This window comes from Nelumbo nucifera, chromosome 6, assembly GCF_055504915.1.
Source record: "Nelumbo nucifera cultivar China Antique chromosome 6, China Antique-T2T, whole genome shotgun sequence".
NCBI lineage: Eukaryota > Viridiplantae > Streptophyta > Magnoliopsida > Proteales > Nelumbonaceae > Nelumbo > Nelumbo nucifera.
The window spans coordinates 34,688,293-34,706,979 of NC_142654.1; the positions used below are offsets into that span (position 1 = coordinate 34,688,293).

The 18,687-nt window shown below is 37.7% G+C and overlaps 1 protein-coding gene across 3 annotated transcripts in view; it reads left to right on the forward strand.

The window, feature by feature from the left end:
- EYA (eyes absent-like protein) overlaps nt 1-18,363 on the forward strand; it is a 31,524-nt gene extending 13,161 nt beyond the window's left edge. For all 3 annotated transcript variants that reach the window (XM_010271683.3, XM_019199279.2, XM_019199278.2), the window contains exons 5-6: nt 16,349-16,543; nt 17,984-18,363. In XM_010271683.3, coding sequence (XP_010269985.1) covers nt 16,349-16,543; nt 17,984-18,243 — 455 coding nt within the window. In that variant the 3' untranslated portion in view covers nt 18,244-18,363. The remainder of the gene's footprint in view (nt 1-16,348; nt 16,544-17,983) is intronic.
- Nucleotides 18,364-18,687: the final 324 nt, after the last annotated feature.

An 18,687-nucleotide genomic window follows, 5' to 3' on the forward strand; every position in this document is an offset into this window, starting at 1 on the left:
TGTTACTTTACCATCTGAGAGTGGCTACAAGTATTTCATTACCCTCATTGATGATTATTCTACATATACTTGGGTATATCTGATGCAAACCAGGGAAGTACCAGAAATCATTCAAGATTTCCAGCGGATGGTCTTCACTCAATTTCAGACTGAAATTCAAATTTTTCAGTCAGACAATGCAAAAAAATTTTTTCATAGCGACCTCACGGAGTTCTTTGCTTCACGTGGTTCACTTCACCGGAGCTCTTGTACCCGCACACCACAACAAAATGGTGTGGCCGAACGGAAGAACCGACATCTCCTTGAAGTGGCTCGGGGTTTACTACTTCATATGAATGTCCCCAAACGTTTTTGGCTTGAAGCTGTTCTTTGTTCTACTTACCTTATAAACCGTATGCCCTCTTGTTGGTTAGAGTACAAAGCCCCGCATCAACTTCTCTTTCCTAAGGCTCCCCTTCTTTCTATTCCTCCTCGTGTATTTGGTTGTCGGTGTTTTGTCCAAAATCTGTCTCCCACCCGTGGAAAATTGGATTCTCGTGCTATCCCTTGCATATTTCTTGGTTACTCCTTCACTCAAAAGGGGTACCGTTGTTTTGATCCTGTTTCTAGGAAATTCTATGTCTCCATGGATGTTTCTTTCTTTGAAGATGAGTCTTTTTTTCTTGTTTCTCCTCGGGGGGAGTGTAGGCATGAGGAGAAACTAGTTCAACTCCCTTCTCTTCTTGATCCTCCGCCTTTTCGTGTTTTTTCTCGTCGTCGCAAAGGCCAACCAAATTCAAGAGCTGTGGAGAATCCGAAAGCTGTACCTCCAGTGCCACCAGACTCCTCGAGGGAGGATCATACTCACTCAAGTAACTTGTCTCCCAATGATGTTCCTGATTCTATTGAAAATGATTCCTCTGCTGCTAATGACCTTGACCGTCCTATTGCTCACAGGAAAGGTGTTAGATTGTGCACCACTAAACATCCCATTTCCAACTTTGTTTCCTATGAGAACATTTCACCCTCATTCTGTGCTTTCCTTACCTTTATTGACAGTGTCCCTATCCCCAAGAATGTGGCAGAAGCTCTTTCAGTTCCTAAATGGACAAATGCCATGAAGGAAGAAATTAATGCCGTTCATAAAAATGGCACATGGGAACTTGTTGATCTTCCTAAGGGAAAGGTTCCAGTTGGATGTAAATGGGTGTTCACTGTCAAGCATAGGGCTGATGGAACAGTGGAGAGGTATAAAGCTCGCTTAGTGGCAAAGGGGTTTACTCAAGTGTATGGAGTTTATTATGCAGAAACTTTTGCCCCTGTTGCCAAGATGAACTCCATTAGAGTTCTTTTCTCTCTTGCTGTTAATTTGGATTGGGATCTACACCAGCTTGACATCAAGAATGCATTCTTGAATGGTGACCTTGAAGAGGAAGTTTACATGATTCAACCCCCTGGTTTTCTGGCTCAAGGCAATGAACAGAAAGTGTGCAAGTTGAAGAAGTCCTTATACGGGCTGAAACAATTACTAAGAGCTTGGTTCAGCAGATTCCATGTTGCAGTTCAGCACGAAGGATACAAGCAATGTCAATCAGATCACACACTGTTTGTGAAAAGAGGAGAAGGTAAAATTGCTGCCCTAATTGTATATGTGGATGACATAATTGTTACTGGTGACTGGGAGGATGAAATTTAGAGGTTGAAGTTTTTTCTTGCCATCCAGTTTGAAGTGAAGGATCTAGGACTTGCCAGATACTTCATTGGAATTGAAGTTGCCCGATCAAAGAGGGGCATCTTCATTTCTCAAGGGAAATATGTCCTAGATTTACTTGAGGACACTGGGAAGATGGGGGTGAAGCCAGTTGACTCTTCCATTGACCCCAACCATAAATTAGGTGACAGCCAAGGTGAACCTCTCAAGGATGTGAAACAGTTTCAGAGGCTTGTAGGGAGATTGTTATACCTTTCTATGACTCGCCCAAACATTGCATATGCTGTTGGTGTCTTAAGTCAGTTCATGCATGCTCCTAGGTCCTCTCATCTTGACGCAGTAGAGAGAATCCTCCGATATCTAAAGAAGTTTCCTGGTGCTGGCCTGCTATTTCAAAAGCACGGGCATTTAAAAGTTGAAGTTTATACAGATGCAGATTGGGCTGGATCCCAAAGTGACAGAAAGTCTACTAGTGGCTACTGCACCTTTATAGGAGGGAACCTTGTTACATGGAGGAGTAAAAAGCAAAATGTGGTGGCTAGATCCAGTGCTGAAGCTGAATATCGTGCTATGGCCCATGGGGTAGCTGAAGGCATGTGGATAAAGAATTTGTTGAGTGAGTTGGGTTTCCCAGTGAACAAACCTATGACTCTATTCTGTAATAACAAAGCAAATATAAGCATTGCTGCCAATCTAGTGCTACATTATAGAACAAAACACATCGAAGTTGACAAGCATTTTATCAGAGAGAGTCATCACAGGCGAAGTGTGTACTCCCTATGTCAACTCTGAGAACCAACTTGCAGACATCTTTACAAAGGGTCTAAATCATTCTGGACATCATGATCTCTGTGACAAGTTGGGCATGATTGATATCTATGCTCCAACTTGAGGGGGAGTGTTGACAGATTACCGCAAGGGTACTGTTGTAATTTTCTCCTTTATGTTGTACGACTAGACTAGTATAAATAATAACTTATGCACTCGCCTACAGTGTTCTGTAGGGGCTTTCAGTCCTCTCGACTCTCCTCTCCTCTTTCCCTCTCTTCTCTTCTCTTGCTCTTTTTCAACATATACCACTTCCGGTTCCAGCCCCTTTGTCCACTCCAGTGTCTGACCCACCTATTTCACCCACTTTTCCACCTCCCTTGCATCCTGTTTCTCAATGTTTTACACGACAACGCCTATGACTGCATAGGGAGGTTGGTTCCACAGCAGAGGAACCCACATCACTCCCTATTGGCTCATCAGAGATTCTAGGTTCGACTGACACTAACTTAGGTATGCCCCTTGCTTCCTCTGATGGTTTAGTTCCTATTGATATTATTACCCTTTCTCCTAATCCCATTGCAGATGACCTTGATTTTCCTATTGCACTCAAAAAAGGGAAGAGAAAGTGTATTGCTCATTGCATCTCACACTATCTTTCCTATAGTGGATTATCTCCTTCCTACCAAGCATTCTTTTCCTCCCTCGACTCCGTGTCTATACCCAAGGGTGTTAGTGAGGCTTTCTCCAAACCTGAGTGGAACGCAACTATGTAGGAGGAAATGAAAGATTTGATTAAGAATTAGACGTGGGAGATTGTGGATCTACTAGAAGGTAAGGAGACAGTTGGATGTAAATGGGTTTATACAGTGAAATGCAAGGCTGATGGGAGTATAGAAAGGTATAAGGCAAGGCTGGTTGCAAAAGGGTACACTCAGACTTATGGCATAAATTACTTGGAAAATTTTGCACTAGTAGCAAAGATGAGCTCAGTCCGGATCCTTCTATCACTAGCAGCTACATACTCTTGGCCACTCTTCCAACTTGATGTGAAGAATGCTTTTCTCAATGGGGATTTGGAAGAGGAGGTGTATATGGATCTTCCAACTGGTTTCTATAATGATGTGGAAAAGGGAAAGCTATGCAGGTTGGAGAAGTCTCTATATGGTTTGAAGCAATCACCCGAAGCTTGGTTTGACAAGTTTAGAAGTGCATTGGCTGTATTTGGCTATATTCAAACTCAATCTAATCACACTGTTTGTGGAGAGGAGGGGGTCACTGGTGTTAGTTTTGATAGTGTATGTGGATGACATTGTAGTTACAGGACATGATTTGAGTGAGATTGATACCTTGAAGAAGAATCTGCACACAGAGTTTGAAATTAAGGATCTTAGGGAGCTGAAGTATTTTCTGGGCATTGAGGTGGCAAGGTCCAAGCATGGGATCTTCATCTCACAGAGAAAGTATGTTCTGGATCTACTACAGGAGATAGGGAAACTTGGGGCAAAGGTAGCTGATACACCTATTGATTAGAACCACAGGATAAATGCTTCATAAGGTGAAGTAGTTAACGATGTTGGGAGGTATTAGAGATTAGTGGGGCAGTTGCTATACTTATGTATGACACGACCAAACATCTCTTATGCAGTGAGTATTGCCCACGAATTCAACATTGGAAGACTATTGACAGGATACTTTCCTATTTGAAGGGACACTCAGGTAGAGGCATATTTTTTCTAACCATGGACAGTTGAAGTTAGAGGCTAACATAGATGCTGATTGGGCAGTTGTGGCAAGGTCAAGTGCAGAAGCTGAATGTAGATCCATGACACATGTTGTTTTAGAGCTCCTATGGATCTGTTCCTTGTTAGGGGAGATTGGGATTGAGGCAGGGGAGCCTATGATGCTATATTGTGACAATCAAGCAGCAATTTACATTGCCCACAACCTAGTTCAGCATGATAAGACGAAGCACATCAAAGTGGACAGACATTTTGTAAGGGAAAGGGTGACCTTCGGAGAAGTTTGCTTGCAATATGTTGCATCTGACTTGCAGCTTACTGATGTTCTTACAAAAGGTGTTGCAAGAAACAAGCTAGAGCATGATTCACGCAAGTTGGGTGATAGGCCCTCAACTACCCTCTCGGGCCCACAACAGGAGACCTAGGCCCAAGACACAGCAATTCAGGCCCAGAAGGCCCATGCGTCAGTCCAGAACACCACACGAATCACACGGGTGGCACCACCCATTACACTCATATATAACCGATACCCACGTATTGAAAAAAATAATCATAGATTTTGAAAATGCTCAGAAGCGGTTACAGTTGTAGCTAGCCATTCAACAAATGCTTGAGGGGTAGGAATGAAACATTGAGATTTCTCTCTCTCTCTCTCTCTCTCTCTCTCTTTTTCTCTCTCTCTTTCTCGTCTTCTACCTCTCGTTCATTTCAGGAGGGCGAGCTCCCTCGAACCAGCTCACCGGTGACAGAATAGCAGTGGTACTTATCAATTGGTATCAAAGCCACCCAGATCCATGGATGCGCAGATGACAAGGCTTGAAGACAGTCTCAGACGTCTGGAGGGAAGTTAGAGGAATCAGAAAGGAATTCTGGCCGAGCTGAAGATGATTTTAGACAAGCTTGGCACGATGGTTGGTTCTCTAGAAGAGCGTAGTCGCCGAGCTCCTTCCATCAACACTCGTTTCGGAGAAAATGGAGGATCGAGGCTGATAGAGAGCATTGGAAAGCCAATAACGACAATGAGATCATCATCAGAAGTTGAGACCTAAACCCTGGCAACGAACTCAGTGATGTTAGGTGACAAAATAGGGGAGGTGGTTCAGAAGAGCAGTGTGAAGACTATCACCCCAACCAAGATCTACCAGCATCACAACCCTAGTCAATTCGTCATCCCATTCATCGTTATCCATGTAGCTCGACCCTTGGTCCCTATTCTCTTCCCTCTCACAATCTCACTTAAATCGAGCCTATCCATACCCAGCCCAGGTCTGTCTCAGTTGCTCAACCTCTGGTCATCATCTTCGTTGGCGGCAACCATAACCCTACCCATCTCACCATGCCACATGAAATCCGTCTCTGTCCACCCTCCAGTTTTACAGATCTCTGTTCTTTTCCCTCTTCCATGGCTCCCTAGTGACAATCATGAGTTCTGGTTCATTGTTGGAGTTAAGCCCGGTGGTCACAGAACCTTCGACAACGAAGATCGCATTGGGCGCGTGCTTGCTTCCACCAAGATGTTACGACGTCGGCAGTGATGTCAAAATAGCTAAGGCAGATTCAATGATTTGGGTTTTGGTTCCAACAGTACCTCTAGACACAGGTCAACAACGAAAGGGTGAAATGATAGGTTCTGGTGAGAGTCCAAGCATTATTAACGTAGTCGTTGTTCACCTTGTCAATTCTAGCATCTCCAGTGGTGCCATATCCTATTTCTGGGTGGATGTTTTTGTGAGTATGTTCAGGTAGTTTGGAGTTGGATTGATTAGTGCTCGTCTTGTTGCTAGAAAGAAGAGTTTTCTCATTGTCGTCATTGTCCCGGCCTCAGCTACGCTCTACCAAAGAAGATGAAATTTGAAGATTTCTGCCATATTGCTTCTGTATGTATGGAGCAAATAGGTCCAAGGTGTCTATGGTTTTCCAGCCCTTCAAATTTTATGAAGTTTGAGAAAAATGAGTCTGGGAGAATTTCCATCCTGCCGTTTTACCTTTATGTGATGCACACAGTTTCCCTCACTAAGGCGAGAATTGATATGAGCGAGCTTGATGAGGATTCTGATGGTTTCCTTCACTCTCATGAAATGGAGGCCTACATTAGAGGTCTTATTCCTAATATGGCACAACTACGAGCTGTGCGTTGAGGATGTAAGAGATGAGATATTGAGATTCCTTAAATTGCATTTGCAGAGAGCACAACAACACATGGAGTTGGCCTACGACCGCAATCACTGGGAGCTTGAATTGGCAGTTGGGGATGGGGTCAACAAGAAGAAGGTTTTGCTCAACAACTCAAGTATCTCAAGCTAGCAATTTGGGAGGCTTGGACTCTTGGAGTTGAAAGGCTTCAACTGTTGAAATCAAGTTGGGATTCCAAACCAGCAATCTGGGTAGTGCAATTAAATTAATTTTCATTTTCTTTCGAATTAAAAAAAATGGTTGGCTCCTCCCCAACATGTTCAATGTCGACAATATTTAGTCACAACATGGTAGTGTTAGCACCGATATGGATGCTATTGATCTTGACGGAACTTCCACCCCTAGTACTGATATTAAGGGAAAGAAAAAGGAGGCCACTAAGTTGATTAGCCCGATTTGGAAAATATTTAAAGTAGAGGAGGTTCAGGGGAAGGGAAAAGAGTTGTTTGCCAAAAATGTAGGAAAGACTTTAGCTATTGTAGCAAGGGTGGTACTGGCCATTTGGGCAAGCATTTGCTCACCCATGAGAAAGAAGAAGAAGAAGAAGAAGAAGGGAGAGAAACAACATAAACACAAATCGGGTGGGGGTTTTGGTACTTTTAAATATTCTAAAAAAAAATGAGGCAAGAATTAGCAAAATATACATGCTAGACAACCATTTTTGTTAGCTGAGGATATTAAACTTGAAAAATCATTATGTAATTCTGTAAATTCACAATTTAAAAAAGTTTCTAGGAATACTAATATATTAGATGCTTTAAATTTTTTTTATTCATATAAAAAATTACTTCTAATATTTGGACTTCTAAGGCTCCGTTTGGTTTGTAGGAAGATTTGGGTGGGATGGGAAAAGATGGGATGGGAAAGTGTAAAAATTTACATTTCCATTGTTTTGTTTTAGATATGGAAAAATAATGGGAAAAGCATTGTAACGAAGAAGAGAGGAGAGAGGGAGGAAGGAGAGGTAGCAGATCTGGGTTCAAACGGGGAAGGTAGTAGATCTAGGTTTGAAAGGGGAGGTAGCAGAAGAAAAAGAAAGAGAAGTCGTTGTCGCTGCTCTGCTACTTGGTTCAAACGGAGAAGGTAGCAGATCTGGGTTTGAAAGGGGAGGTAGTAGAAGAAGAAAAAAGAGAAGCCACTGTCGTTGCTCTGCTTCTGGGTTCGAATGGGGAAGGGAGCAAATCTGGGTTCAAAAGGAGAGGTAGCTGAAGAAGAAGAAAGAGAAGCTGCCGTCGCTGCTTTGCTTCTGGGTTCGAACGGGGAAGGGGAGGTAACAGATCGCCGATGGTAACGAGGAAGTCATTGGTTCTCTCCTTCCTCTATTTGTTGTCGATGGTAACAGTGGTTTCTCAAAATTTTCCACCGGGGTCGCATGGTTTTAGTGCGACCCCAAATCCACAATTTTGGGATTTGATATCCCACATTTTTCTCATCCCATCCCTCTATTTCCCTCAAAACAAATGAGAGAAAAAGGAATATTTTTGGAATATTCTCTTTTTCTCGTCCCCATCCCACAAACCAAACAGAGCCTAAATTTAATAAGTTATATTTGTGTTACCGGTCATTTTATTGGTGAAAATTGGCTTTTAAATTAAAGAGTTATTAGTTTTACTAGGCTTGAATGGTCACATACTGGTCCAACTATTACTGCAAGTATTTTAAATACTTTACATGCTTATGGAATTGACAATAAATTATTTTCTATTAGTTTTGATAATGCTAGTAATAATGATTCAACAATAAATATTTTAAAATCTCAATTAAAACCATGTTTAAATGGTAAATTATTTCATATCAGATGTTCATGTTACATCATAAATTTATGTATTTAGGGTGCTTTAAATATTATCACTACTCATATTTCTTTAATTAGAAATTGTATTGTATATTTTAAAAGTTCTGGAGCAAGAAAAGAATAATTTAAATATTTATGTCAAAATTATGGTTTAAAATATAAACATTTTATATAAGATGTTAAACATAGATGAAATTCTACCTATGCTATGTTAGAAAGTTGTATTTTTCACAAACAAATTCTTAGTTTTTTTTATAATGCAAAAATGTCTACTAATGTTATATTTGAGGAAGACTAAGAAATGACAATTTGTATATGAGATTTTTTAAAACATTTTTATAATGCAACTGATGAATATCAGGTATTTATTATCCAACTAGTTGTAATTTCACTTATCAATTAATGATGATTAGTTATTGTTTTGCAAAATATAAAAAGAATCCACGATTTAGAAGTATTGTTCCAATAATGGAAAATAAATTTAAAAAAAAATATTGGAAGAACATTTCTCCTCTTTATTGCTTAGCTACAATATTAGATCCTAGGATTAGGAAAGATGGTTTAGATATTTTACTTGAAACATATTGTGAAAATATGAATATTAAAATTGGAAATAAAAAAGAAGAAATTAATAGATTATTATTTGAAATGTATAGTTTATATGAATTTGAAGTAATAGGGAATAATAAAAATTCGACAACTTGTACAACTACATTTTACACTTCTAAACTTGAGTCCTATTGTGGAAGAGAATTTTTTTTTTTTTATTTAATAAGAAGCAGAAATCCATTGCCTCAACAAGTTCAATTACTGAACTTAATTTTTATTTACAAGAAAATTTTTCTACTTTATGCGATTCTTCCCTCTCTTCGGAGGGAACAAATAATTTTGATATTTGAACTTGGTGGAATGAACATGCAAAAAAATTATCCAGTTCTCACCACCATGGCACGTGATCTACTAAACCCTCTAGTGTCTATAGTTCCTTCGGAGTCTTGTTTTAGTGTAAGTACTAGGGTGTTGGACATCAAAAGAAGCTAAATGAATGATGAAAGTATAAAAATGTGAATCTACTTTAAAGATTGGCTGGATGTTGAAGATAGATTACAAGATAAAGGAGGGCATGACACTACACCTGATGTTTCACCTAAAGCAGATGATCAAAGTCAAGAACAATAGGAGAAAATAGTGAAGTCAATATTTTTTGTATACTCAGTAGTTGTATAGCATTTTTTCAAATTATTGTAAATTTTGTTTTAATTTTATTTAATTTATTTGATATTTTTAATAACATTTTTTATTTTTAATTTGTAACTATATTATATTTTTTATATTTTATAAATTTATTCCATTTTCCATTGTATGCTTTGTATCATTCAAATTTTAATGAAATAAATTTCCTATTTTCTTCCAATTTGTTATTCACTTTGAGTCTTTGTCTCTTTAACTTCTTATTTGGTTAAGTATTTTTTTCATTTCTTTGTTAGATATCTTATTTCTTCAAATAGTTCCCAAAAGAAAGTTAAATATTTTAGTTTTACTTGGCAAATAAATAAAAAAAATCAAAAATGTCAAAACAAAAAAACAAAAAAAAAAGTCTAGTCTGGTTCGGCCCAATAATAAATGGAGGAAGTGTGGGAAAAGAGAGCAAATCGAGAGATTATAAGGTAAATTATAAGGTAAATTTTCACTTTGTGACACTTTCATTTGTGACAAAGACCCCCTTCAATTTTCACTTTGTGACAAAAACCTTTGGCCAAAAAGTTAAATGATAGAATGCATTAGATTACCAAAATACCCACATGAACATTTCTTATTTTCTTTTTCTCTCCCTTTTCTTTTAACTAATAGGCCAAAAAATCCTTAATTTATTGTAAATGAAACCAACTAAAATAACAAGTCATTTCACTAACACAGAAGAAACAAGTTTCTTTAAATTATTGTTTCTTGTCACTTACATGAATGTATCTCTTCATCTTAAAATATAAAAATTATCTAAACCAAATGAAACCTAAATTTATCTCTATCAGAAAGAAACTTCTGCCATCTCATCTAAATATTAAAGTCCAACTAGAAATCTGCAATGAACTATTAAAGCAATCAAGAAGACTTCAATATTACACTTAGAAAACTAATCAAATTATTGACAATTCAAATAAATAAGAGTAATTTGGGAATTAAAAAAAAAAAACTGAATGAGAACCTTTTTTGAAGTTAACTAATGAAACTCTAACAATGGGGTAGTTGCTGCAAAGTACAAGTTTAGAGGGCTTTGTTACAAATGAAAGACCAGTAGGGTAATTCTCACCAACCTCATAGTATAAGGGGGTCTTTGTAATTTATCCTAATTATAAATTAACTAATTAGGTTTTATTGGATTTTTATGTAAAGGATTTTTTTCTAAATAGATTTTTTACATGATCTAAGAGTTTAAAATAGGTCTTATATGTAATTAATAACCTACTTTGTTTAGAAGAAATAGTCCTAAACAACTTATTGTTTCACTTAAGATTCAATGTGTATGCTTATGTAATCCACTAATCCACCCACTAATTAACGGTTTGGGTTGTAACCATTTAGCTTGGGTCACTAGCAGGCTGGTTAACCCAATAAAGTGTTATTTAATGGGTTGGGTTGGGCTGGGTCATGGTTATCCAATGGGTAACCACTATCCCCCCTCTCTTTCTCTCTTCAACACCTAAAAACTTCTCTCTCTCTCTCTCTATTTAATGAATCACATCCAAATATCAAAAAAGAATAGAAAACAACAAATGGAGCATGTTAAGACGAACAAAACTTCACTCTTTCTCTTCTTGCATTTTTTTTTATTTTCACTTGAGTTACACAAGAGTAGAGGTGTAAATTGGACCATGATGAGCTGGAATAGCACAACTTTGTCGGTTGCCGGTGTTTAGTGGGCCTCTCTGAGTCATGCCAGCCTCCTTTGGGATCCTTAAGTGGTCAAGCCCAACACAGCTCATGGCATGAGCCCAAACGAGCCTATGTCAGGCTTTAGGTTAGGCCATAAGAGGCATATTTTTTAAAAGAATTGAAAAAATAGTGAAATTTATAAATAAATTAACAAAATATACAAAAAATGAAAAAATTCTTAAAATTTTATTTTAGATGAATTTTGATGTATACATTTGTTTATATATGAAATAATAAAATAAAATTAAAAAATAACAATACAATTGGAATAGAATAGACTTTGTCCCCAAACCACTTATTGTAATTAAAAAAATCACAATACAATATAATAAAAAATCACAATACAATATAATAAAAAAATCACAATACAATATAGAATAGCACAACTTTGTCGGTTGCCGGTGTTTAGTGGGCCTCTTTGAGTCATGCCAGCCTCCTTTGGGATCCTTAAGTGGTCAAGCCCAACACAGCTCATGGCATGAGCCCAAACGAGCCTGTGTTAGGCTTTAGGTTAGGCCATAAGAGGCATATTTTTTAAAAGAATTGAAAAAAATAGTGAAATTTATAAATAAATTAACAAAATATACAAAAAATGAAAAAAAATTCTTAAAATTTTATTTTAGATGAATTTTGATGTATACATTTGTTTATATCTGAAATAATAAAATTAAATTAAAAAATAACAATACAATTGGAATAGAATAGACTTTGTCCTCAAACCACTTATTGTAATTAAAAAAATCACAATACAATATAATAAAAAGCCCACTTTGTCGTATCGTGCCAATGCCAACCCGCATTTGAAACTCCAGCCTTACCGGCAAGCTCCAATAGTCTGATAAGTTTGGCAAAAGCTAGCTCCTAAGTATTTTGGCCCATTCATGGTGATTGAACGAGTGGGACAGGTGACTTACGAATTGGAGCTTCCTACTTGCTCAAAATTACACCCGATTTTCCATGTTAGTATGCTGAAGCCTTGCCTAAGCCCTACAACTAAGGTCAGCCCGACCCTTCCGCACTTCACAGAAGACGGGATATACTGATTGAACCACGACAAATCAGAAATATAAGAGGGGTCAAGATAGGCAAGAAGTTACACAAGCAGGCCTTAGTCATCTGGAAAAACTTGCCACCAGAAAATGCCACTCGGGAGGACTATGACAAACTACAAGATCAGTATCCCCACATCAACCTTGAGGACAAGGTGTTTCTTGAAGAAGGTGGGACTGATAGGCCCTCAACTACCCACTTGGGCCCACAACAGGAGACCCAGGCCCAAGACACAGCAAGTCAGGCCCAGAAGGCCCACGCGTCAGTCCAGAACACCACACGAATCACACGGGTGGCACCACCCATACACTCATATATAACCGACACCCACGTATTGAAAAAAAATAATCAGACTTCGAAAATGCTCAGAAGTGGTTACAGTTGTAGCTGGCCATTTATTATATAGGCCAATGAATGAATGCTTGAGGGGTAGGAATGAAACATTGAGATTTCTCTCTCTCTCTCTCTCTCGTCTTCTACCTCTTGTTCATTTCAGGAGGGCGAGCTCCCTCGAACCAGCTCACCGGTGACAGAATAGCAGCGGTACTTATCAATTCATCTGTTATGTGCCTTAGGAGAACTCACCCCTATAAGCTAGCTGTTAGAGGGAGGGAACCCAGACACATATACACCCCACAACAGCATCCCATACTACCGATGTGAGACTAATGAATCGTAACATTGGGAATGTGTGACATTTATTCCCAACTTGAGGGGGAGTGTTGAGTTGTGGGCCGATTTTATTTGTTTTTATTTACATAACTTAGTTAGGTAGTTATTGGGCCTTGGGTCCATTAGTTTATATTCAAGTTAAGTTTGACTTTTCAGCTTCTTACAAGTAGCCGACTTACTAAGGGTATACTTGCACTTATACAATATTTATGTATGAGTATATAATCTAATGAAAGGGGTGGCCAGATAAGATTTTTGGCTTCTCCTCCATTCTCTTCTATCTCTCTTCTCTTTCTTTCTAGCAGAAACCTTTTCTTCTCTTCTTTCTCTTCTTTCTTTTACAGATTTTATATCAAAACAGGTTATCAAAACTTTTCTACTAGAAGCATCTTTAAAATACAAGAAAAAAATATTATATGAATGTGTTTTGTTTGTCATTGACTTTGATATAATGACATATGGGGAATCAATATTGTATTTTACTTTTTACCTTTCTCAGCCTTTTTGCTGAGATCAAATATTGTATTTTACTATTTTTCTGGTCATAAGTTTTATCTTCTTTGTGGGGGATGAAAAGCTTTTTAGAAATTGTGGTTGATCATAAATAGATATTACTTGTAAATAAGAATGTTCCATAACTAAAAGCATGGTGCATATAAAATGATTTTTCCCTGGTCCTGAGTTCCGAACAATGTAAAACTAAGATTAAATCAAATAAGATTTAGTAGGGTTGATCTTGGGCTGGACCAAGCTTAGCACCTCTATTAAGAGGCCTTAGACTGGGTCCGGGCCTAGGCCTACATGGGTCCAGGCTGGGCCTGATTCTGAGCCTAGCAAAACGGCCAAGAAAAGCATGGTTTATCAAGCATCCCAACTTCCCTTTTATAAGTCATCTTGGTTGTGCCCTTTCTCTTCCTATCCCATGTGTGGCAAAGGTCCAGTTTTAAACTTCTAATACAACTAGACTCTTACTAGGCATTAATGATTAAAACAATCCATCCAACAAACTCCCTCTCAAAAACTAATTATACTTTTGAAATTTAAATTTTAAATTTTGAAAAGACATTTAAATCTTGCAAAAATTGAAAAGGCATTTAAATTTTGAAAAAATTTCAATGTACTTTGTACACCAAGTAACCAATTAGATTATAAGATTAAAATATTTGAACAAATGAAAAGACATTTCTAAATATTTGTATTATATGTTATTAATAAGATATTCTGATTTGACATATAGTATGCTACTGTAGGGGCACACGCTATGCACGTGTGCAACTAAAGGGTAAGATGTAAGTTAGCATTATATAAGCAGATTTAACTTTTATGACTTGCACCAAAACTGAGGCAACTGTCTGCTCTATAGTATAGAGTAGATAGTAATATATATGATATGATATATCATATATTATGATATATGTATATTATATTACTTAACATGCATTGTGGGTCGGGCCTGAGGTGTTGGGCCCAGGCCCAGCCCAGAAACTTGTGGGCCTGGGCCAGGTATAAACACAAAATCTAGGCTGAAGCCCAGAATTTCTGGGACAGGCTGAAAATGATCACCCCTAAACTTTAGTAGTAGTTAAAGAGAACTAGACTTTTTAGTCAAATTATGAAATTGTATTACAGAAATCCAGAGAGGAATAAAGGAAACTAGGCCAGGGCAGTCAACTACCTTGGAAAATGTTAGAGGGCTACCCCCATTGTGTAGCCCTTCAGAAGAAATAAAGAAAAGGATGTTGGTAGTGGACTTGTACTTTCGAACCAATGGAAAGAGGGGTTCATCTTGGACTTGATGTTCTTCTTTAATATGGTGACTGAGTCTCCATTGGCAAATTCTCATCCACCCAATATCCATGTGAGAATTGTTCTTGAAAGTAATTCTCCCATAGCCCATAGAGAAGAAAATGAGACCTTGGAGGTTGGAAGCTTAACCCTTGAATCAAAAGATCCCAGCCTAGGAGGGATTGGGTCATAGTTTTCAAGGCACCAAGATGAGGCTAGGCGACAGGGGGGCACCTTGTTGCCTAGGTGGTGGATTTTTTTAAGTAAGAAAATTCAAAAAATATAGGGGCTGAACCTCTATTTTTGTCATAGGAAAAGAAGAAAAGTAAAGGTGAAAGAAGAAGATGTGGAAGAAGAAAATGTGTTAGTCAGACAAAATTTTAAGTTCTTCCTTATTGGTTCAGGTTTTGAAGTTACACCAGTTAGCAATGTTTGTGTTGATTAAACCCTAACAAGTAAGAAAATAATAAAAAGAAATTGATATATAAACACATAAAATGAATATTTTAGTTTAATATTGTCTATTTTATAATTATAATCTCAAAAAATTAAGAATACAAAAAAGTATTTTATAACACAACATACGATACTGCTTGGCAATCAGGCGAGGTGAGCCTCCAAGGGTGCCTTGTCGCCTAGGCGTCACCTTGGCAACTATGGATTGGGTTTCCCTAAATCTTTACTAAACCTGAGTGTTCTCAGCAAGTGTTTCTATAAGCTTATCATATAAGGAGTTGGATGAGAATTCCCCTCTTGGACTGTCAACGGCACTCTTTTGTCGTCAAATTCTAGTTCGATCAGCTTATCCTCCATTATCCACAATAATACAACTTCCTCGTTGGAAGATCTCTATATTCACTCCTCCATAGCCCTTAAACACAACATTCATCTAATGCCTCCACTTAATTTTCTCTGAACTGAAAGTGCATAAGGTTCCAACTTCAAAGAGATTCTTGCACCTATTGATGATATGAAAAAGTCCTTCCCCAAGAGTGCAAGAATTCCCAAGGTGTAAAACAATACTTGAGTTAGATGAATAGATCCATTGATTACCCATCTACAATGCACAAGATGCATGCATGAGGAGATGTACATTGCATACCTTAGATATTAAACGGCTTCCTAATATTCTTTCAAGTTCATCTTTTCTTTAATCATTTTCAAGCTCATCTCTCCTTATTCCATATTGCAGCATCCCTAAACTTTTCACTACAGCATCTTCACTTCTTAACTTAAACCTAAATAAACTTCAAGTTTCCTTATACATCATACCTAGGTAATGTTTTAGGAACTCTAAACCTATCTTAAAGCCTTTACTCCCTAATATATTAAAAACTGACCTCCAATATTATTGATTCATAAATGCTTAGGGATCACAGCTATGGGAGACATGTGTCATCAGGGAAGTGGTAGGGTTGATCTCAACCTATCCCAAGTTGCACTTTAAGTCTTTAATGAAAAGGGCAACGCATTCCAGAATCTCTGCAGTCCCTGATACACTTTAGAAAAGTATCTTGAAGACCTCTTGTCGTGCAAAGGTTGGACGACTATGTTAAATTGTTGTTTCATGTGGTCACAGATGCTGGATATTCCACAGTTTCCACTTTAAGTAATCCATGTTATTATTATTGTATCTGAGATACAATCATATTTGAACCTGTGTTCGATATGTGGAGTTTCTCATAATATGTACAAATAATTCTTTTCCCTATGAAAATGCAGCACGCTTGTTCTTGGAGCAATGTTCACAAGGAAACAAAGTCACAAATCATTTTGTTGCATCTCCTACTGATGTTGCTGAATCTACCAATAGGGAATTCCAGAATGTCAATATTTTAGTTACCTCCGGATCATTGATACCCAGTCTTGTCAAGTGCATGCTTTTCCGGTTGGATGATTTAATAACACATGGAAATGGTCAGTTCATTCTTTGAGTTCTTTAGAATATATTTGCAATGTATTATCATCTTATTTCATCCTTGTTCTCTGACTCTGACTGCTTTGTTTCCAATGCCCTTTCATGGCTTATGTTTTCACTATTTTTCCTACAGTTCTGCATGTAATGTTGGCATTTTGCATTTGATGTATTATAGTCCATAATTTTGATTGATAATTATAGTCCATTATTTTTCTTATGTTGCTTGTTTTGAAAATATATTTGAATGTTAAACTAGTTGATGTCAAATCATTCTTGCATGTAAGAATTGGTAACTGTAATTGCAAAATTTGTATTTGGTTGAGTTGGGTCCTTCATATAGGATTCATTTACATTTTCAAGTTGTCATATGATATCTTTCCAGAACAGTTGGAAATACAGGGGAAAAAGTGTAACTAGAAGATTAGCATGTAGAAATCTTTTGGTTTTACTTATTTGTTAGGTAGGCAAGAGTTTTGTGGATGAAGGAAGGGGAGGATCTAAAGTAGGGATCTTCTGTAGAATGGAAAACATAACTATATTATTGCTATCCTCTTTTGCACTTATACAAAGCCAAGTCTGTATTCATCGTTTCAAAGGGCATCTCTCTATCTATCATCTATTGTTAATCCATAATGAAGGGGATATGTGAGATGATGTTACCCATATAATAATTTGGGGCGAGAGGTGAATTTTGTTGACTCAAGGTCTGGACTTGAGATCTTTTCCAATAGTATATCTTAGATGCCTTGGTCATTAAGGTGAACAACAGTCTAAAGAGGTGAAGTTTTCATATTATTAGTTTATTATTACATCTGTAACACTGATTATTTTTAAAGAATAAAAGTACTCAAGTTATAAGAAATAATACAAGGACCCGCGCACCTTGATCATTCTGAGGGAAAGTCAATTTCATTTTACCAATTTAATGGACAAGAGGAAAACAACATAAATAGATGAAATGAAGCTAGATGCCTCTAACCTGTAGGACCGTTCCCCCACTACGAATGACTAATGCATACTCCACTGTAGGCTATACTATCTGTACAAGAATTAGTCAATCTTGGGGTCCATCTAAGCTGCGCATTCTGGGTACCAACAGGCTCAAACTTCTTTGATGTACGATGCAATTAATAAGAATCCTTGGACGAGTCTTGCATCCACTTCATAAATACCAGTGAGTTTTTGACTTGGTCAAAACTTTACAAACCCTATTTAAAGCCCTGGATGGTGATGAAAACTCGGCTCTAATATAATTGGTTGCATTTGCAGATAAATTGTATTAACTGGTCTAGCATGCTTGCTTGATTGACCTGATTAGAACCCAATCTTATCCTCCTAGAGAGATGGTGCTGCTTGTAGATCATAATAGATGACTGCACCTTCTTTTATATTTAAATCTCAGAAAGTATAACTACTGATCATTTATGCTGTTTCTTCAGTTTACAGCTCGTGGGAAGCAGGAAAGCCCCAATGTTTTTCATGGATCGAGGAGCGTTTCAGAGGACCAAATGTTCAGTTCTGTGTGATTGGTGATGGATGGGAGGAATGTGAAGCTGCACAAACCATGCAATGGCCTTTTGTTAAAATTGATCTGCGACCAGGGAGCTCTCACAGGTTTCCTGGCCTCACACTGAAAACAGTTGGGCACTATTTTTCTGTCGTGTATGGCAATCCTAATAAACAAAATGATGAAGATTAAGCCTGATACACCGTTATGGAACTGATCTTGGATCTTTTCTTCTGTCCTATTTTAAGATGTATAGAAAAAGATGCTTATTTTGGTCCTATATACGACACAAGGGGTATAAATTCATCTCTACCTGTAATCTTGGTTTAATGATCCATCAACACTAACTGTTTGATTGATGGGACACTTGATTCCATGACAACTTGAAAAAAAAAATGTCTGCTTACAGTTACCATCCGATGAATTTCTGGTACTCTGAAGGGTCAAAAGAAGATTGCCCAAAATTGTGTAGGATGCTGAAAAATTGTCTTCTCCCTGTGTGATGAATCCACAGTGTTATACGAGGAATGAAAAAGAACATTGGTGATGATGTACAATCTGGCCGGTCTTAGCTGTTGATGATCTTGCCTCTGAAATGAGTAACAGGGACCTGAAACGGGAGGAGAAGAGAAGCTC